The 22,758-nt window shown below is 37.2% G+C and overlaps 1 protein-coding gene across 2 annotated transcripts in view; it reads left to right on the forward strand.

Annotated features, from left to right (window-relative positions):
- The window catches only part of ARHGAP15 (Rho GTPase activating protein 15), a 611,397-nt gene that overhangs the window by 460,691 nt on the left and 127,948 nt on the right, over window positions 1-22,758 (forward strand). For both annotated transcript variants that reach the window (XM_042994393.1, XM_007086400.3), the window contains one exon: window positions 17,948-18,082. In XM_042994393.1, coding sequence (XP_042850327.1) covers window positions 17,948-18,082 — 135 coding nt within the window. The remainder of the gene's footprint in view (window positions 1-17,947; window positions 18,083-22,758) is intronic.

The raw sequence follows: 22,758 nt of genomic DNA on the forward strand, positions 1-22,758 counted from the left end.
AGAAAGAGTGATCTTTCATTCGTGAACTACAAAGCTTCATAGGTCCTAATTTGGCCAGCGCTTTTGCTGCAAAGCCTTGGAATGCTGTTTTGCAATTTCAAAAGTGATCACATTCGGCTTCCCAGAATTTTTTATGCATGGAGGATGCCACAGGAACAAGGACAGCCTTGTTAACAAGTTGCAATCTCTCAAAAACAAGATAGGATTCGGATATAAATCATCATTTCAACTCACAAAGCTATGTTCTCCACCCCACTAAAGGACTTCATTTACATCTAAAATGGTTAATACTGATCTCCACTAGAACTCCTAAGTGGAGGAATGCAGCTGCCATGTGCTTAGTGACTCTGGGGTTAGGGAAGAATGACATCACCAAATTTAAGCATATTATCATGCTGACATAGAGGCACCTTGTTTTCTCTTCTGTGGATAGAGCAAGGATTGTGTTCTGTGCCTTGTTTTTTTCCTCCCAAAGAATACCTTTTCCCCCCAACTTAGCAGCTGCAATATGAAGGGTTGAAAATGTCACTTCAGCTAATGATGAATGATGCTTGACCTCTGGACGGGTTACTGTGAATTTTATGCAATGCTAAATTAATATGAAAGATCCCAACTCAAAGGACTTTGGCTGTTATGAATTGCTTCGAGGATAGATTTGTGTAAAGCAGTCTGTAGCTTTAGGGTTTTTTGTTGTTGTGTCCTTGGTCATAGTGGGTGGGTTGTGGGGGGCGGGGAGGCTCCTGCTCTATAAGCAAGGTAAAAGAGTGTGCCAACACTTTAATGTTTTCTCCTGTGAGATTAATATCTTTTCATACTGGAAATATTGTCAGTAAGCAGAACCAGTTTGTGAAAAAAAAAAAAACATTCTCAAAAGGGCAACTGGCCCACATGTCTTTGTTGTTTTTATTTGAATATAATTAATTATGTAAAGCAATAGTTAGTGGAAGATTAACAATTAGTAGATTCTGTCAAGTAGTCACACAGAAATTACTAACTAATTGAACGACTGGTCCTCCATTGTGTCAGAAAGCAATGCTGAGTGTCATCCTTTTTATCTTTTTACTTTGTTGTTTTCACAGATCCCCTTTTTCTAAGATGTATGTTTCACAGCAGACTAATAAATAAATAACCCTGGTTGTAATTTCATAACATGCAAAAGGGTTTGAAATAAAAACACCTGTTTTAATTAGCATTATGGTTTGTTCACTTAAAAAAAAGTGATAATCCTGATGCAGTTAGCTGACATTTTTAAAGCTTTGAATTTCCATCTGTATCTTATATTATGATGTTTCAGGATTGTCATGAGTTAATTATGTTAACTTGGGAAGCATTGCTTGCATTTAGAATGAAAAAACTTCAGCTTGAATAGACAGAAAAGCAGATGCTATCTTTCTTGTCAATTGCTTTGTTGTGGGCTGCCTTGCAACTTTCATGTATTTCTGGATCTAAAGGGAAGTGTAAATCTCTATTTATTTTAAGTTTAACATAAACTACACAATTTCAGTATTCTTCTGTTTTGGCTGTACGTGTCTTGTGTATCTTTACATGTGTAGCTTTCCTGCCCCCAAATCCCCAAATCCACAAATCATCTCTTCTTTAATTCTTAATTTGTTTTGTGGTGCCTGGGCATTATGGAGATTAGTGCATAATAAAATGTAAGAATAGGACAATTCTACATGGCTTGATCCTCTCTCCAGTTAATTTTTCTACCACCTTTTGCTTTTGTACATCAACCTTTTAAATGGTACAAAAACACATGTAGCATCTGGGCACAACAAGGCATGTTAAGGATGGAGTAGGCACTCTAAGTAGGAATTTCCATGCTTTTGTGAGCTTAATGTTCCTTTAACATAGAGAGCAGCTGTGTTTATGTCAATAATTATACATTGAAATAAATGCATGTACATGTGTTTCTTTATGGGATTAAGGATGTTAGGGATGTCCTTACACAAAAGATTTTTGTCCCCACCCATAAAGTTTCTACAAAATTCACAACCAAGTTACACTATTTTGTGATTCTGAAATATTTCTCTGGGCAATTGGACTTCTAGGTTTCAGCTGACAGATGATTAGATTGAATTGATATGCTTGTTATTTTCTCCTGTCACCCTTGCCCCCCCGCCACACATGCGCGCGCGTGGACACACACACACACACACACACACACACACACACATCTGTTCTCCACTCTTCACTGGGTACCCTGTTCAGTACCCAGGATCTGACCTGTATACCTTATGTCTCCAAGGTCCCCTTGCCGAAAGGCTTCCAACTGGATTGGGCCAATAGGAGGTATCTGCAAGAGAGCAGAAGGCGGAGAGACACAATGCAAGAATGCCATGATTGTTAATGCTTAATCCCCAAATTAGTGTCATAGGCAATAAACACTCAGCTTTCAAAGCAGAGTGAGATCAAGGAAAAGTGGATAGCTCTAGGCAGGATTTCTGGAGATGTGAAGGCTTCCTTTGGGCTTTAAAGAATTGGTAGGATGGGGTAGGAGGAAAGAGCCGGCATTATAGTTGGTCAAGAATGAGCAAGAACCAAAGTAGAGAGGCTATAGTGTACAATTCTTTCTTGAGAATAACAAGTACACCAGTTTAACAGAAGCAGATGATCTGGGTCTTAGTGAAGTGGAAAGTTAAGATTAAATGGCAGGTTGTGCCATTTAGAGTCCTTGAATGAATGGGAATAAGAAATTTTAGTCTTTAAAATACATGACAAAGGTGTGTTCAGTATATAAATACAATCTGCATGTGGTACATATTGTGGAGGTTTATTCAAATGCCTTATCACACATTCAAATTAAGGTATGGCTGTTCTGTCACTAAAAATAACTCTGTTCATTAGAGGAAATGTAACCTAGATTTTCAGAAAATAATGTTCCTAAAACCATTTTATATCTTTAACCAATACTTATCATTTAATATTGTCTTCCTAAATATTTTACACTAAGATGGAAAGTTATAAATCTGACAGTTTATACTTGACTAACCAAGTTTCTAATTTGATTGCCTGCTATCAACTTGTCATTTACATAGATACAACTACTGAACCTGGAAAACATCTATCACTGTATGTATTTCATTCCTCTTGACTTTAGATGTGTTTTACCCTATAAGAGCTTATGCCACCACCATTGTTATTAATCAGTAACACATCAAAGAGCATTGGGTTTGCGTTGATAGGTGTTCTTCAGCAGAAATGACCTGAATCACAAATTGTGACTTGTTCGGTGTACTTAAAACTACCGCAACTCTCAGGGCACCTGGGTGGCTCAGTAGGTTTTAAGTGTCCGACTTCGGCTCAGGTCATGATCTCACAGTTCCTGAGTTTGAGCCCCGCATAAGGCTCTGTGCTGTCAGCCCAAAGCCTGGAGCCTGCTCTTGATTCTGTGTCTCCCTCTCTTTCTGCCCTTCCCCTGGTTCGTTCTGTCTCCATCTGTCAAAAATAAATAAACATTAAAAAAACAAAAAAACTAGTGCAACTCTCTACAGATGAAACTGCAGTGGAATTTGCCTTGCCAAACACGCTGATTTGTGTAGATGCTGATCATTAGAGATAAACTATTAACACAGGAATCCATGTTGGTTGGATATTTCTTTTATGTCATGGTCTGGAGCTGTTTATTTATAAACCTTATGTAAAAATAATTATATTCTCACTTCCAGGACATAAATTTGAATGGCACTCTTCTCTTATTGCTCTATTTCTACATGATCATTTTCCTCCCTTATTATTTTAGGGTAGTCTTACAAAATAGTTTGTGAGTAAAGCAACCGTTAGAAGCAGCTGTGGCACTAACTTCCTGTATGAACTTGAGCAAGTTGCATACATTCTCTGGTCCTTACATCTTTACATGTTAGGTGTGGATAGACTACTTTGCTTGGTTCCTATGGAAGCTAAATAAGATCACATGTTTAAATTGCCTGTCACAGTAACTGGTACCTGATAGGTGTTAGGTTCATGGCTTTTGGCATCACTGTTGTTATTATTCAACTTTTATTTCTACCTGTTAATCCTCAAATCAACCTATCCAATCTTCATCCCCCTTTACTAAGCTACATATCCAAATATTCAAATGTCCAATGGAAATTGCCATATGAAAATGTCAATAGCATACCCAAACCTGGCATCTTCTTTCTAAGAACAAATGGAATGAATAACAAAATCCTAGCTACTCTTTCTCATGTGTTCAATATAAGACAACTACATTGGCACATCAACATCCTTTTAGCCAAAAACAAGAGTTGTACTTGATTCTTTTTTCCTTTTGCCACCACCACTTTTATTAAATTTTAAGGTCTCACATAGCCTCTTTGCATTTCTACAAACGCTACTTTGTTCTGGCCTTTGTGATGCCTTGGACTATTACAGTAGTTTTGTAACCATTTCGCATCTTCTCACCTTCTCACCTCTCAAATGCGTCATTATATTCCCAACTGACTTATTTCCATAAACTACAGTCTGAATGATATTATTTCTGCATTCAGACTTTTAGTGGCTGTCTCTTGTCTAAAGGAGAACATTTAAACTTTGAATTTCTTAGCATGGCAGTCAAGGCATTCCACCAACTTCCAAGCCAGGTTCTCACATTTCATAACCCACCTTTGCACTACCTGTAAAGACGCCATTTGCCAATAATCCAACCTTTATCCATATCATCTCTCTTTGCTAAAGTAGTGGCTCTCAGATGTTACCATGCCTCAGAATCACCTGGAAGATTTGTTAAATTGCAGATGGCCATCTGTACCCCGGAGATTCTGATGCAGTAGGTTTGGGGTATAATGTAATAATTTGCATTTCTAATAATGTCCTATGTGATACCGAAATGGCTGGTCCTGGGAACACATTTATAGAACGTTCACCTACAACATGCTTTTTTGCTCACCTCGGTCATCAAAATTCTTTGATCCCTTTACTGTCATAGTTAGAGAATTTTCCCCTGTCACCCCAGTCAGAACGAAGCAGTCCATACTCTGTGCTGGCAGTGACTAAGGTTTCAGGCTTAGAGCCTAATGGACAGGACTCTAGCTAAATACCTGAGTGAACTTGGACAAATTGCTTGATCCCTGGACCTCCATTTCCCTGTCAGTAAAATTGAACTAATAACAATACCTATAGCATATGTTGTTGTGACGATCAAATGAGTTAATACATGCAAAGCACTTATAATACTCCCAGAGAAGTGCTCAACTATATTATCTAGTAATTTATATCTTTAATCTAACATTCCACTTAGCCATGTAATAATGTTTGAGGTTTGCAGACCTGAGTCTTTTTTCAGACTTTTTCAAGTTCCCTGAAAAAGAGACCACATCTTTATGAATCCAAGAACCTAGCCTTGGTCTTAGCACTTTACAGAAATTCAGTATAAAATAATTTTTAATTAAATCGAAATTGAGAAAAGTTTGCAAAGGGATCTTAAGTAAGTAAAACTCATCTAAACAATAAACAAGCCATCCATTTCTTTTTCCCTCATCATAAAGATGAATAAAAATGAGGTCAATTATTAATAATACATTGAAAGTAGGTTTGCTTTCTCCTTTGAATTTTCTAAACTCTATAATTAAAATGACTTCAAATTGAAAGATTGTAAAGAAGAAATTAATCTTATTGGTAAGTAAAAAAGAAAATCCCATGGTTGATGATAGATATGACCTGTTAGCATTGGTTACACTTTTATACTTTCTTTTCTTACAATCAGCGTGTGGAGACCAGCATAATCCAATTAATTGTAATTCCCTTTTGTAGAGTCCGTAAAGTAGTGCATGATATTGAAACACCATTGAAGTCTTATCTCTGGTCAGATAATCCAAACGGATTCTCATTTCCAACTACCAGCAGGTTTTTATAAACTTCAGGAAAATAGAATATTTTGACTTCCTTGAACCTATGAGGAATAATTGGTTTCTGAACTTTAATCCTTTGTACATGCCTAACCATCGTTTTTCTAGACTTCCTTTTTTACTATGTAATGGTTTCATCAGTACACCTGAGTGTCTCTCTCTTATTTCCTGACTTCCTTGAAATGTTTTTTTCCATGGTGAATATGCAATATTTTAGCACAGCAGAGCCCCTCAACTGAGCTCCTTGCTCATGGTGCCTCTTGGACATGCCACCTCTCATCCATATACTCACTCTGATCCATCCTACTCACTCCTGCTGGAGGACCTTTCTAGAATGTCACTGTCTTGTTTGTGATCCAGCCGATTTCAGCCATAAGGTCCTCATGCTGTGGCCTGTACCTTCCTTTCCATTCTCAGCACTCTGAGATGTGGAACCTATACATCTGTGCTCCCCAGCAACTTAAAGATCCACAAATGCATTGTGTTCCTCAGTCCTCGGCATGACTGTTACTTCTCATGTTCTTTGTATACATCTTCCCATCCTCTTCCACATCCTCCTGTACCTCACCACTGTCCACATGGCTGCTCAGAAACTAATTGTTATGTGAAACCTCAGCTGGGAAATCTCTCTTGATCACATTCCAAAGGAAGCTAGATACTCATCTTCTATGTTCCCATAGCTGTCTACACTAAGCTGTGTAGTAACATTTTCTACATTCTATTATGTTTTTTTTTTCCCTATATACTGCAAGAACTTCAAGCTTAGAGACCAGGTCTTCAGTATGTATTGTTTCACCCCGGCAATTACAACGTGCCTGGCACAAAGTTGGAGTTCAATAAATATTTGATAAATGAATAAACGAGTGACTGAACGACCTATTTATAATTTCGGTGTTGGCTAAGTGTCTTAAGAGATTAAAATGAACAAAGAGAACACAAAAATTATGCTGTACCTGTGTGTGTATGCACACAGGCTGACTGTTATCAGCATTATTATTGTAGTATGAAATAACCTCTACTATCAGAGGAGGTTAAAATTGGACAGGCAACACCAGTATGTCCATAAATAGTAAAAGGGAGCACACCGCATGAGGCACTAGGCTAAACACTGGGGATAAAAAAGATTAATAAGAATGAACTTGTTTGGAGGAGGGACACCCGAGAAACATTTTGGTTAGTCAGTAGAGTTGAATTATGTAGGGTGTGCCCAGGAGTGACAGGATGATCAGGGAGGATTAGAAACATAGTAAGCAGGATCTGAAATGAAGCTGAATGTAGGCCAAAGTAAAGATTAGCAACATAGATATCTGGGTAACATCAGGAAACATAGGCAGAGACCCAGGAGTTAGTGCCACAGATTGGTTTAGTGTTAGACTGAAAGAGAAACAAGGAGAAGAGTAGCTGGTCACAGAAGCCAGGATCTTCTCATATACATCAGTCCACCTTCCTCCACTGACTTTGGCATGCACTTTCACGAGAGAAGTGCATGGTGAGGTTATCCCAAGTACATCTCTGCTCTGCTTGCTGAGAGAGAAGAGGTTCCGAGGGACCAGAACCTCCTGGGCTGCTTGGAAATGTGTCTCGTCTCAGTACTAACAGTTCACCTGAGACTATAGCAAATGATGTCTTCCTATGTTTCTACAACAGGAACTGTAGAAAACCCTCAGACCTGGGAGGGTTACATGGCTATCGTCATTATCATCATGATCTTTATTAAAGAGGTACTTACTAAACAACTAATTGAGCATTTCTTTGTACTGATGGAGCAAATATAAAATTAAAAAGGGTAGCTTCTTCCCTAAAGACAGCACAATCCTAGCAGTGATGTTAAGGAGAACTTATGAATTGCCAGGACTTCAAAAGTTTTTACACCATTTCTCAAACATCTTGCAATTCTCATTCTGTCCTTAGAATTGTCTTTCCTCTCATACTTCTTGCATTTGTCACATTGGCATCTAGTAGGTGCCTCATAAATTATTTTAATGAATTAATATGTTAAATAATTTGATCAATATTTCCTTTGTACTACTAATTGCTGAAATTTACATAAGTGGTAGAATTCCATTCGTTCCGTTATTTTTAGAACGCTCGTTTTTTTCTTGTTTTGTTTTGTTTTGGTTTGGTTTGGTTTGGTTGTTTCTATTAATGTCTTATTTCATCAGAAAACAGTTATTGTTATTGGGGCTTATTTTACTATTTGTAGTTATTAATGTTATATGTTTATTAAAATCAATTGCTTACCAGTTATTGTCATTTAAATTTTCAAGCTTTTCACTTCATTAACCAAGATTTTTGTGTGTATTTTTAGTCTTAGTCTCTATACCTCTACTCATTTTATTCTTCATTTAGTATTTTTTTCCACTATTCAGTTAAAGGCACAATTTATCTATGGACATCTGAGAAGAGTGACAGGCAGTAATGAATATATGCTCTTAGTGAACCACAGTCTCTAAAATTTTGTGATGGTAACATAAATTGGTGCACGAGCTATGAGGGCAATTTGGCGAGGCCTATGAATATTTTAAATATACAAACAATCTTTGATCTAGAAACTCCAGGTCTACGAATTTGTTCTGTTCACCCAGGTACATACTTAAAGTTAGATATAAATGATCTAAGAACAAGATTCCTTACACTAGCACTATGCAAAATCTCTGACAATTGAAAACTCATTAAGTAAATTACTGTACATCCATAAAAGTAAATATGTAGCTTTCAAAAGTAGAAGAAGGAAGCTCTTTATGTCCTGATTTTGAATAACCTCTATGATATATTGTCAAGTGAAAAGAATCAAGATGTCGAATGGTGCATAGATTGTATTGCTGTGTGTATTTTAAGTGGTGGTGGAGGGTAATATTGCTTGAGTATAGAAAATGGCTTTGAAAGGATACATAGGAAATTGATAATATGGGTTTTCTCTGGGGATGTAAACTGACTAGCTAGGGATAAACTAGGAAGAGACTTTTGCAGTATATATTTTTAACTTTAAATTGTATGAATACATTATCCATTTCAAAATAAAATAAATAAATTTTAAATAACAATAAGCACCGCACTCTTCATATTAAACAATGTAGGTTTTCAAGTAGCATGTTATTAAGTGTTTTGACAATTTTTATCAGCTAGTTTTTATAGCTTCTTTGTAATAAAAACAGACCACATCGTGAATTATTTATATGAATGATGATTCTCAAAAGTTATGTTAGAAAGTGACACAATGGTGATTTTCTGTTCCATATCTTTGAAAGCTGGAGACCCCTGGAGTCAGACAGGCAGACTCTCTTTTGAGGTGGGAAAAAAAAAATCTCTAAAACTTCTCATTCACAAAAAAACCCCAAATAACCAGTTATCGATAATAGATTCCTGAAAGACTCCATCTCATTATTCTGGACTTAAAATATTACACAAATACAGAATTAAGAAGAGAGTGTTACTTGGTGGTTTCAGAAAGAAATGGATGCATGGAGATCTAGCTATTCTGTCTAACATTATGCAAGGAGTCATAAAACTTACACGTCTTCCAACTCTGATTTCATGTACCTTTGGAGAACTCTGGCAGTTCTTATGCTACGAAATAGAAAATTTACTTAACTACTTCCATGAATCAATTAAGCAAGATAATTTAGTGGAAAAATTTATCCTCAATAATTGCCAAAAAAATCTCTTTCTTTTGGTTATCTTTATTGATATCTTATCTAGGAATAAAATGATTTCAATGAATGAGAGTAGCACTGTCTTAATCTACCAATTTTGTTTACCTTTTATTTCTATTTTCCTGACGGAATCTTTCCAGATGGAAGACTTCTAACCTAGCAACAAACCGGGTCCTTCCTGCTAAATGATTCCATCTCTAATCCCACAAACACCAACAATGCAGTAAAGGGAATAATAAAAGCTAGAAATTATATTAGATTCCGGAATCATTTGCCAAAGTCTGGCTGACAAAGAAGATGATGTCCAAATAAATTTTCTAATAATGCTATAACAAGCCTGTACTAAATCTTTTACATATATCACTTCACTTAATTCTCACACAAAATGAGGAGGGAGAGATTACAGTTCTCATTAGACAAGTGAGGAAGCCAGCACTTTAAATAATGTCTAGGTATGTGCATATACCTACAATGGAAATGTTATCTGTATATGGGCAGTAATAGGATTTAGTTATATTTATTTCCTAGATATCATTATGAGATATGTTTTGATCTGACCTTCTGCTTGATATTTACAAATGTAATATAACTTAGAGGGAACAAATAGCAATGGTGCTGAAATTTAGAGCCGATAACGGAGGAAACTCAAAAATGACTTTGCTGAAATTTAATCCTACGGATTCTCTCCCCTTTGGAGGATGTAATGTATGAAATCATCCATGGAATTCAAACAAATTCAGAATCTGTTTGGAGAAGACGGTCAAATAAAATGAACCATTGTGTATGGTGTCTGCAGAGCACAAAAAGCCTTTGACTGAATGGAAATAAGAGCAGTGTTGGAAGCTCTGAGAATGAAAGGAATTAAAGAAATATATATTGGTTGCCATGAAATATATTCTCTTTTTAAATGTATGATCCTAACAAATAAAGTCAATTCAGTTTTGCTGGTGGTAGTGTTGTTGTTAGACTCTGAAGAGGGTCATCTCTCCTCAGGTGCCCAGACAAAAACCATCTAAAAGCCCGGAGAGAAGCATAATGTCAATAACATCATTTTATAAGGTGGCGTTATACATGGGAGTTATGATGATGGGGAGAAGTTTTATGTTATGCCATTATAAATTAAAAATGCACAAAGCAATGACACATTTGTTATACTTTCCATCTGTGGTGCCTGCTTCACAAGTTTCAGTTGTACCTATTTATTATGTTATTATTTACATTCAAATGAAATCTGAGGAAAAATAAAAATAAGGCATTCTCATTCCTGACCCAGTTCCTGTGCTGGATATAGTAGAAGGTGGCTCTGCTTCCTTCAAAGAGAGTAATGAAGGATATTTCATATTAACCTATGACATTATTTGCATGCCTTGGGCTTCCTAAGTGTTTTGCAAAGAAATATACACAACATGAAATACACAGAGAGTAAGCCAACATGGAATGCCAAAACATTCCATTAGATGTTATGAAATAAAAGTTTTTGTTTGTTTGTTTGGGGGTTTTGTTTTTGTTTTTGTTTTTTGTTTTCTTTTTAGTTTCAGTATCTTAGAGAGTTTCTGGTTATTTCCTTGGTTCTCTCTTTCCTACTAAGGAGACCGCACAAAACTATATTTTGTACACCATGTGGCAAAACCACACATTCTGCACACAGATCCAACCATCTTCTCTTACAGTAAAGTCACCATTTTCCAATGTAGGCCTCCTCATAGCTTCCAGGAAGTTACTGTGATAAATTTTAAGGAATAAATGTCTTGAGATGTGGAATATAAAGTTTCATATTTAAAACCACTTTCCTCCTTCTTTGGTAGGTACCATAGCCATAGAAAGTTGATTTAGCTTGCATTGAGAGCATTTTAAATGTTCCTTAGTATTTTGTATCTGAGGCTATAACAGCAATGAAATATTTGTACTTTAGAAGTAGCTAGAAAAAAGAATGAGTAAGAAAATGGCAATAGTAATTGTATTCTTTGTCTAGGGGCGCCAAGATAGAGAGTATCCTGCATGTGTTTATAAAGCAAATCATTTGAAATAGTTGGGTGGAATCTAAGTAGGCAAGCTATTCTCCAATTGGTTCCAGCTTCAAACCTTTTCTCTGAATCTAGATAATTATTTTTATTCAGCTGGAATAATCTAAACAGCTATCTATATTGTCTACCATATTTCATAAGTGTGGTATAGTCTGCGTGTTAAGAAGATGTTTAGATGTGATCCAGGAACATAACATCTTTCTCTATGCAAACCTTTGGCCATGATATTCATTTCTTTAGGATTGCAATGACAACGTACCACAGACTGGGAATTGGGTGAGACTAAACAACAGAAATCTATTTTCTCATAGTTAGGAAGGCAAGAAGTCCAGGATCAAGGTGTTGACAGAGTTGCTTTCCTTTGAAGCCTCTCTCCCTGGTTTGTAGACAGCCGTCTTATTCCTATTTCTTCACATGGTCTTCCCTTAGTACATGTCTGTGTCCTAATCTCTTTGTAGGAGGACAGCACTCATATTGGGTTAAGGCCCACCCATATGACCTCAGTTTACCTTAATTACCTCTTTAAAGGCCCATCTTCAAATACAGTCACATTCTACGATACTGGGGGTTAAGACTTCCATGTATGAATTGGAGATGACACAATTCAGCCCATTACAGACATACTGCACATTTCCTGGGTGATATATTTATTCTTTGAGTTTGTTCTTGCTTGTCTGCAAGGTCAATAGAGTCTGATGCTAGGGAACAGGCATCAGATGTGAAATGTCTAGAACTTAGTCTATATCCACTTAAATAATATTTCAGAGCACCTGGTAAAATACTCTCCTTTGAGGAATATAAAACAACCTCAACAGCCGTTGATTTGAAAAACACATAATATGGCTCTAGTATGTAGTGCCTATTCCATCTATGTTTATTTAATAAAAATCAAGTAAACATACAAATTAACTGGCCAACTGGTCAAGTTTTCTAAAATAATGTCATCACCAAAGTCTCATGTTATACCCAAGATGCTGTAGGAAGGAGCTGTAGTGAGTACAGCATGGAAGGATGCTACTTTTGACACAGGGTTTACATCGTTGTGTTTGAGAATTTGGAAACTCTCTAATCTACTGGAAATCAAACTGAACTGTTACTTTAAGGGGCTAACACAACAGGAAAGGTTGAGCTATTCGAATGATTCCACCAACTTCCTTTTGATCCACTGCTTTAAGTGCTAAACTAAAAATCAGCTATATCCTTATAGATAAACAGTGTGTCTTATCCACTTTAATAACTAATCTTCCAGTTTGATTTTATGGCCAAACATATTATTATTTTCAGATCGGTAGTCCCTCTGGCATCTTTTTCATTCGTGCTGTGACTTTCATGTACCCAGCAGGCCTTTCAGATAAGGTTTCCAAATGGTCATCTGCTCTGGAAGCAGATACCACATGCTTTATGAGAGTTTCACAATGTAATAGGTTCTTGTCATTATATTAATGAAATCAGAGCTCTTCTCACCATATCCTGGGAAAGTTGGGGTGTCTTTCCTCTTTTTTGTTGCAACAGTAAAATAAAGTTGGAAAGAAGCTTTAAAAGTGCCATGGAAAAAAATAACAAGATAAAAATGCACTTGTTCTTCAATATACAAAGAAGTACGTCTTTACTTTTATGTCACTAGTCACTTCTGGATCATTCAAGTTATCTGCGGTCACGTTTTAATCAACACTGGGTTAACATGGTGAGCTTAGTTGAAATCAGACCAGGCAATGAAAATTCCGGTTATACCAGTCTATACAGCAATATATAAGAGGGAAGAGGTAATTAAACTATTAAACATGCCTTTTTTCCTGGGAAATCACCAGGACCTGCTATAACTATCAAAGGCCCATCTTTTAATTCTCCATTTTAAGACAGATTATTCCTAATAGTTACTATCTATTTTTTTCTTTCAAATATAAATAGCTTAATATAGATGTGTTTACTTAAAATAAATAAAATACACAAAAGACCCTTCAAGAAAGGACATTTCAAGATGGCCTCATTTAGTTACAATGTTAAGATATATTTTTTGTGTTCTAATAAAAGTCACATAGTATTTGGACTCCAGAGCTTGACCTATCTTCAATTCTATTTAAATGCTTTAAGACAAAAGAATGAATTTAAGAAAGCCTAATTAGAGAAATCAGGAGAAATCAGCACAATTATCAGAGGAAGGATTGTGAGATATCGTGACGAAGCCAGACTTCTTTCCAGTACTGGACTCCAGGAGGTTAAATTTCTGTTGATCTCATGTGACAAACTGCATCATGCTGAGGTACATTGCCTAAAACGACAGGATGGTTATGCTCTTTGCTCAGTATTTCCATTGCCTTAGGCCCTTATATATTTTGCCCTTTTGGCCTTTATTCCACCTTTTGTGTCATAATAGCATCTTGAATGTCTTTGTTTCCTTGTGCTTTCCAAATGTTTTTCAGATATGTTTTCTCATCTGATAACAACTACTACCCTTCTATCTTCATTTCGCAATCAAATAAACAGATATACAGCGCATCAGTGGTAAACCCAAGCCTGGCGTTTCGTATAATCTCTTTCCCACTCTGTCATATTTCCTCTTCATCACATCATCACGTGACCGTTTGCTCCATCCCCTGCCCCTTTCCTAATGCAGTTTCTTTTTATTGCCAATTTGCTTTATATCTGTTTATAGAAGAATCTGTTCCTCCTCTAAATGAGTAATTACTAAAGATCAGAATCAGTTTACAGGTAAAAGCATAGCCTCAAGTAAGACATTTAGGGATAAAATGTAAAAGTCGCTATCTTGAAGTAATAGTCAATCCACTACCACTTGCAATTACCATTTATTTGCCTTTTCCCTTTTAACTTCTGCCAGCCAAGATTAAGTCTGAACATAGTGGTTTTGAGGGGTGGGGGAGGGTGCTGGCTCCTTATTCTGGATTCATCATTTGTGAGCAATGGAAAAGTTGCTTAATCTCCCCATGTATCATTTTCCCTGTCTGTAAAATGGAGGAGGTGATAACAATAACATGGACTTCACTGTCTTACTGAGACAGTTACGTTAGATAATGAGTCTAAAGTGCATAGCATAGTCCCTCATAGAGTGGGAGCACTACGTAATTGTTGGTTATTGTTTGTGTTGTAAAACACCCGGGAATGTGGTCATGTGAACTTTGTTCCGGAAGAGGTTTTGATTTCATCCATAATAATTACCAGTTCTTAAGTTCTTATTAAAGAAATCTCGGTATGTATCTAGTTTTCTAGCTCTCTGCTCACCTAAGGGAACCTTCATAAATCTATATTTATTGAGTAATTCTATAGATTCTTACAGCTCCATTATACTGGAGTGTATCTCAACAGAGCATGACTTTGCCATATCTGGAGACAGTTGGCCATATCTGGGGGTGTTTCATCACCACCACTGGGAAGCGCTACCAGTCTCCACTGGGTTAGGGCCCGAGATGCTCCTAAACATCCTAGCACGCACAGCAGAGCCCCCACGAAAAATTATCTAGTGCCAAATGTTAATAATGCTTTACTGTTGGTAAGCCTTGCTCTATTGAAGAAAGGGAGAAGCGTAAGCACTTCTAACACTTCTGTGCACTTCTGTGGCACTGCTAACAGATTAGTTAGAAAATGTGTATCAAATAATACAACTGTGTTTATAATGACACCTGTTAACACCAAGATATGGTTATGATTGGTTCATCTTGAGAACTGGTTGGATTCATGAGAAGACATAGAAATATGAACATAACTGCTTGTTTAGATAAATCTCATTGGCCTTGAAAAATATACCTTAAAGTCCTCTGGTTTACAAGTAATCTTAAACTTGGTTGGTTATGAAAATTTGATATAAAAAATAGAGATTATATCTCAAAAGATTTGTCCAGCTCCTTGTCATATTGTTTATTTAAGCTACTTATGGAGGGCTACAAATTGTTTTGTTTTGCTTTGTTTTAATGAAGACTACATACTAAAAATGCTGGTTTAAGTAATACAAGGCGATATCGATATTATACGTTATTTCAAGTGGATATAATCAAATGGTATTTATTGATTGGCAAAGTTTCTTTTTTGTGTATATTGAAATATTCCATTTTTGCAGTGACTTCAATTAACCGATGTTTATTTGGAGGTCATAAATACTAATGGTCAAGTAATTATTTGTTATTGTTGTTTTCTTGCTCAAGATAAAATCATTCTCTTTTTCACCTGCTGAGTACTTTCCTTTGGCAATCTCGAACCTGTGTACCAGGCTGGCATTTTGTCTTGGACTTTTCCGATAAATTTTTGGTAAAGATAGTTGTGTGTGAGAGAGCACTTGTGTGTGTGTGTGTGTGTGTGTGTGTGTGTGTGTGTGTGTGTGGTGTGTTTGGGTTTCCACTTAAAGTTCAGTGCCAAAGCTACAGTACTTATACATTTTCTAAATGTGTTTTAAGCAATAAGTTGTACAACATTTTTAGAACATGTGTTAAGCTATTTCTCTAAGAATGAAGCTCTTAACAAAACATAAGCACTCTGCATGAGATCTTAGCAGCAAAGTGCTTAAAAGATAAAGTAAGAATTGGTACCATGGGAAGAACACCAGCTGTAGAGCGCACAGGTCCATTATGAGAAGTATGGTAGTGGGTAGGGAGAAAATGATTTAATCAGGAGTAAAACCAATTTTATTATAAGGGCACGCAGGGGGTGTGGCACCATAGTGAGAGGGACATTTCAAAATATCTGACAGATTTCAACAATGTGAAAACCCCGTTCTTTAAAGTGACAGTAAACCCCATCAGGTCTCCCTTTTTGATGCTATTGTTAACAGTTGACTGTTTAAAGCTGGCCTGCTAAGATGCTGTCGGCCTATTTCAATAGTATGTAGCCAAATAAAAGACTAATTGTTGAAATACAATCAATCAAAAATGATTGCAGGGCAGAAAGAAGGTCTCCTCTGCTGATTTTGTTGTGGATCATATTATTGTGTTATGATTGAGGTAAGCATGAAGACTGAAAGAGAAGAAGAAAATAGCCCATCTGAAATAAACAGATCCACCTTCTCTCCTTCTCTTTGCAAACATCCTATTGAACAGGAACGCCACTTACCAGCCCTGGAAATAATAGTCCATTTAGAAAAAGAGATCTGATAAAGATTACAGCTAAGATTTTAAAAGGACGTGAACACTATTGGCAAAACAGCCCATGCGGAGATTCCCTATGGTGACAATTCTCAGCTTTTCTCACATTTTTGGTGCAAATTCTCCTCTGCTTCATAAAACTGACACAGAGGGGGCATGTGAACCTGAGCCCAAGACATTGGTAAAGAAACAAAAATCCAGTTGACCAAATGCCTGTTAAGTTCTGGCCAGGAGACTAGGCTGCTCAGTTAACCTCAGGCTGTTAAAAATGATTAGCTTTAGTTTTTGTTCCACCTAGAATTCAAAAGCGCTTTGATGTCGCATGTTTACAAAGACAAATACTACCGATCAGCAGCAATGCATGCGTGCCTTGCTTCCTTTCAGTTGTATGTAAAGATGTTGCTTTCAGATCCTGCTACCTTCACTTCTTGGGTGAGAGTGATTCCAGACTTTCATTCTGAGGGCGAACAAGAAGAAAATAGTTGTCCAGCGTCTCTTTATTTCTTCTAAAAACTTCATTTTGGCAGTCACATCCTTTAATATTTAAATCTCTCAACTCACTCCAGCTTCCCAAGCAAACATTTCTGTTGTTTGTAGGCGGAGTGGGTAAGCACTTGTGGTTTGTCTTTAGTGCGTTATCATTTTTGACAGCTTTGCATAGCCTCCGTAGGCCAACAGGGGTCTGTCTAATATTGTTGCTGGGCACATTTTCCTCGCTGAGATGAAAACTAAAAAAAAAAAAAAAAAAGATATTTTTGAAGCAGTAAGAAGGAATTAATATCCTTTCTCACTCAGTATTCTATTCCTTGCTGACTTTATATTCAGCAAAAAAGGGAAAAAAGTGTTACCCATTATTCCCTTGTACATAGCAAGGCTAACACATGTAAAGCAATAACTCATTTTCTATTGCCGTGTTTAGCATATGTCTCCTGTTGGCTCAGCAAGGCCTTTAGGCCGGTCCCTTGAGCCGGCCATCATTGGCAACTCTTAGCCCCTCGGCCTCAAAACCAAATAGCTTTGAATCATGTTGAGCTGTGATGCTAATTTTCATACTGATGCATTATGGGAATAAATGTATCTGACATACTGTGTCAATGGCACTGTCTCTTTGTGTCTCTTGTTTTTTTGTTAGCTGCATTCCTACAGATGGTATTCCATTGAAAATGTTCCCTTCCTACGGAAAAAGGGAAAAAAAAAACACGCACAGCACCAAACCTCTAGGTGCAGAAGGCTGTTAACGGTTGCTGATGATAGTAGGCAAACATTAACATAATAATTAGTGTCTTGTAATTGTTTCATTAAAACCAGTTGTTCCATTTCTCCTCGTGTTTTCCCAGAAGAGAAGCTGAATTTGGACGACAGCCAGTGGGAGGACATCCACGTTGTCACCGGAGCACTGAAGATGTTTTTCCGGGAGCTGCCTGAGCCGCTCTTCCCTTACAGCTTCTTTGAGCGGTTTGTGGAAGCGATCAGTAAGTAACCTCACAGACAGGAGCGCTTGGTGGAGTAAACTGGCAGCATGGAATTATTAAGTAAACAAGTAAGAATGACAATAATAGCAATCCTGGAGATGGTAATATCCCTGGTGCTCCACATGGTTCATTTTAGTTTTGTGTTTTTGATGCCTGGCCCTGCAATATTCTCTGAGGTGTTTTTGTTTGAGTTCTGGTTTTGCTTTGTTGTTAGTGAATAGGGTAACCTATTTAGAGTGGCCAGTTTTCAACTAAACAACCTCAAATGAAAATAGCTTCTCACGGAATCTGTTTTAGAGGGATCACCTTTGGCATTCCCAGTCCCTACCTTGAGAGTTTCAGAATTGGCAATGAGTTTGCATACAAAAGCATCTTGAAAAAGAATTTAAGTGACTCTCATTACATTTCGTTGAAGAGGTGTTAGTTAAATCATCAACTGAGGCATCACCTTCTCAAGGCTCCCTCACCCTTCACCCAGCAATACTAGTAAATACTCAGCTACAATTTGCTTATGAACAGTGTAAGAAGATTAAATTAAGTAATGGCAGATTTCTTCTGTTAAACTGGTGACTTTGTAGGAGGTTGAATTATGTCACATACGAACCAATAGTCATTGTACACGCTTCGAAGCTTCCTTTTCTATTGTTTTTGCATTTGTAACACACACACTTAAGTATAAGAGAGTGAATGAATGAATGAATGAATGAAAATCTTTCCAAATGCAAGGAAACTTTTGCTATTGATGCTTGGAGAAGCAACTACCGGTACATCTAATTTAATATCTTAGGGTACACTTACTATAATTGTGACAGCTTGGAAAAAGTTTCCTGGCTAGCAAGCTGATTCAAGGAGGAAAAAGAAAGAAAGAAGAAAGAAAGGTAAAATTAAAAAGCTTGCAAGCCTGGCAGGAGCTTAATTAAAGTCCAAGAGAAAAATCTCCAAGAAAAAAAAAATGTTCTGCTTAGGAGGTCTGATATTGGATGATTGTGTGTACAGTATTTCCATTAGTGGGAGTGGGGGATTGGGGGCCCCATGTTGGAGAACAGCCCCTCAAAATGCCCTTTTATTCTGTTTCCCTCTCCACAAGTCTTCATACTTGTTTAAAGCTCCAGAACAATGATATCAAGAGGAATGCAACAGAATTTATTTTCCCAAGATCTTTCTCTTGCTGTCTGCTCACAATTTTGTTGTTGTGATTGTTGCTGTTGTTGAATACAGTAGCAGTGCCTTAACTATGGGTTTTGAGGGGAGGCTGCAGCTCTTATCCCTTGTCATGGTTCTTTCTGCTTCTCAAGAAGAACAATATTTTATGGTTCCCAGGTTCAACTTCTTTTTAAAAGGAGGAATAAAGAAAATAACTAAAATAAGCATGCATTTCCATAACAGCTTATTCTGATATACTGGCTTGGAACATGGCGAGCATGAACGATTAGTATTAACACAATATTAGCACAGTGTTCTTATAGGAAATTGGGGAACTTGCATTGGGGTACCTCTTTCTGATTATGTATATTTAAAGAAGTCATTCAAATTTCACGTCATGGTCTCCAGACTTTTAGGTGAGGGTTATGTTATTTGTAAGCATACCTGCACCTATGCTGATATGAGGGTTGTGATATAGATACCCATCATTTAAGCTTCCTTTAGTTCACCTGATTCTAAAGATACAAGGCAAGCCATTCTCCTACCTAAGAGATAGGGGAAGCAGGCCCTTAGAACCCATGTAACAGCATGTCTTTTGGATTTACACAAAGAATAAGACCATCTCTGCACTATCCTGGACTCAATGCCCACTCAACAGAATTTCAGAAACACTGGCATAGTCAGAATGGAACAAGGCAGAGTTGAAGTGGTATCATGCTGTTGTGACTGATGGCTATTGCAAGGATTTTTGCCAACACCTATAAAATGGATTATGCCAAGAACCAACGAGATGGTGCTTAAGAAAGTCCTTAAAAAATGTAAGGTCCTATACAAATGCTAACAGTGTTTCTTCAGTCGAACTTTGTCTGAGAATGCAATATGGAAACAAGGAAGTAGTTTTGCTTTCACTTGATCTTACGACGGAGGTAGTTTTTCTATAATTGTTTAAGGCAAGAAGAATCAACCTCAGCGACCTTGTTTTGCCTAACTCAAAATAGTACTTATTATTTCTTACTGCGTAAAATGGAAGGACTAACCAACCGGATAGCACGGTGCAGAAATATGTAACAATGCTGGAAGAAACATGCTTACTAAGCTGTGTGTTTCTGTCAGAATCTTGAAGTCAGTTTTGGTGTTATAAACTCAACTAAACTCCTTGGTAGTTCATATTTAAATATCCTTAAGCAATGGGAGAATGGCCACATACTTTTTGACAGTGGTAAAACTACACCAGAGTAGGTATTTTTACCCCACTGCATGCCAGTTGAGTTTAAAAAAAAATCTTTCAAAACTATAAAGACTCATATCCAGTCCCAGAGAGGTGATGGGTTTTATCATAGGTCTCACTGCCTCCCGTAAAATCTTTACAGTGAGAAGCTCAGGAGACCTGCCTCTGAGTTCTTGGCCTTTTCATGAAAAGAAACCAACCAGGTAAAGGAAATTCATGGGAAAGATGTCCGTAGATGCTGGCTCTGGGGCTCTTGGCCATCAGATCTTTGCCCCTCCCTTTGTGCTCTATAATGTAGGAGGGTTGACCCCAGCCAGCTACATCGCCCAGGTGCTCTTGAGGGCTGGCCTCCTACTGCTGTAGCCAGTGTAAGCCCTGGCATTACATAGCAGAGGGGCAGGGAAGGAAAAGGCCAGCTAGTGTGTCAGTTTATCCTCCACCCCTTCTCCCTTGCCCACCCACCTGCCTCAGATAGTTCTTTACCTGAAGGTCCATCTTTTCCGTGGCTTCAGCTTTGACTGGAGAGGCCCACTCTGGTTCCAGCTTCCATCTTGCGGTGGGAATCCTCCTGTCTTTTTCCGATCCAGCCTGGTAGTAGCTTCCTGCAGCAGCTAGTTTCCTGGTTACTTTTCTTTCCTTATTTGGCTCTCAACTTCCTCATCATATGGGTAACCAGTTCCCTGCATCGAACTAATTCCCTCTGTTTGTGTAAATACTTGAAGTGGTTCCTACTCTTTGGTTAGACACTAGCAAAACACCATGCCAGTCAATGTTACGGTTCATGTACCTATAACATTATTTCCCTTTTCTTTTTCACTAACCCCAACGCTAGTTTGTGAAGGCTTAACATTTTTATTTGGGAGAAATTGGGAGATCTGTTTTCCTTTCATGACAGAGTTAAAAAGTGAATAGACCAAAAGAATTCCACTTTCAACTGGAATGCTTCGCCCTCTGAGGAGGAAATGTTATTTCATGTACGGGCAATTAATGACCACTTGTGCTATTGGAATTACTGTTAATTCTCATTATGTGTTTGAAAGTCACCATTACATATTCTGAGAAAAAAGAACAGAAGGCATTTACTTTTTTAAATAGTTTCTTTTTGGACCAGACACAAACATTAATATGATAAGAACCTGTAATTGCCATAGTGATCCCCTGTCTGATAACACTCATTGAGGTAACAAAAACACCAGAGATTGTTTGATATTTCAGAATCCAAGTACTGCAGTCATTGATCTGAAATTCTATATTTGAGGTCAGTGCAACTGGGTCACCTGCAGGTTATTTCGTGGGGATTTAACCCACTGACTGCAAGGACTTAATTCCCTGGAAGTGACTTGTGCTGAAAGCGGTATTAGTACTGTGAAAGTGAACTCAAGACAAAAACACAGCTATCGAGTTTTATGATCGGTGATGCAATCTTGTAGCTAAAGTCCTACGGGGGTCTGGACATCTCTAGTACATCTAAATCCTAGGAAATGTCCGAAGCTTACCTCTATTTCTATCTTTTTCATTCTGATAACTCCACACAACCAAAGAACAGAAACAAATAGTCGTTTCTGATTTAATGTCTGCATTTTTCCAAAGTCCCTGGGATAGGGAAAGAGAAGAGAAAAACTTGTTGGCATTTTTTACAGTTATCTCATTTAATCCTCAAAATAACAAAGCAGGAGATATTGGAGAAGTAGAAAGATCATGTGGAAAATAATTTCTAGTTCATAAAGTTACTGTGAGAATTAACTAGGATAACATTTTCCTTACTCTGTATTAGGTACTCAGTAAGTGATTTCAAAGAAATAAATTCTTCAGAAGAGTAAAGCAAGTCATAAAATATTTTTCCAGTTCACATGGCTCAAAAGATTAGATTTAGCATTCAACTCCAGACTCTAAAACATAAATACTTTCCACCATCATACATTGCCTTTGGGGGACTATTTAGAAGAAATCTTACTCGAAGGATAACTAACTAGCCTTTGCCAAAAATCTGTCTATTACATCTTCCTATATAAGACCTATATATTCTACGTAAGACCACAACCAATTTTTTCTTTCTTTTTTAAAACCAAAGTTAGAATTAAGTTTAATGATCAGAAATTTTGATAGTGGAGTTTTAGGTTAGAAGTAAGGTAGAACTTTCCAAGGATGAGCAATGTTTCAGTATTTACTACTCAACATTAAAAGCATCCATGCTTTAATGCTATCCTCTCTGAATACATTTTTAACCCTTTATTATTTTTATGACCACTTGCTCACCCATTCCCTTTTGACTTTTATTTAGCTCTACACAGTGTCTATTTTCCTC

This window comes from Panthera tigris, chromosome C1 (assembly GCF_018350195.1).
Source record: "Panthera tigris isolate Pti1 chromosome C1, P.tigris_Pti1_mat1.1, whole genome shotgun sequence".
NCBI lineage: Eukaryota > Metazoa > Chordata > Mammalia > Carnivora > Felidae > Panthera > Panthera tigris.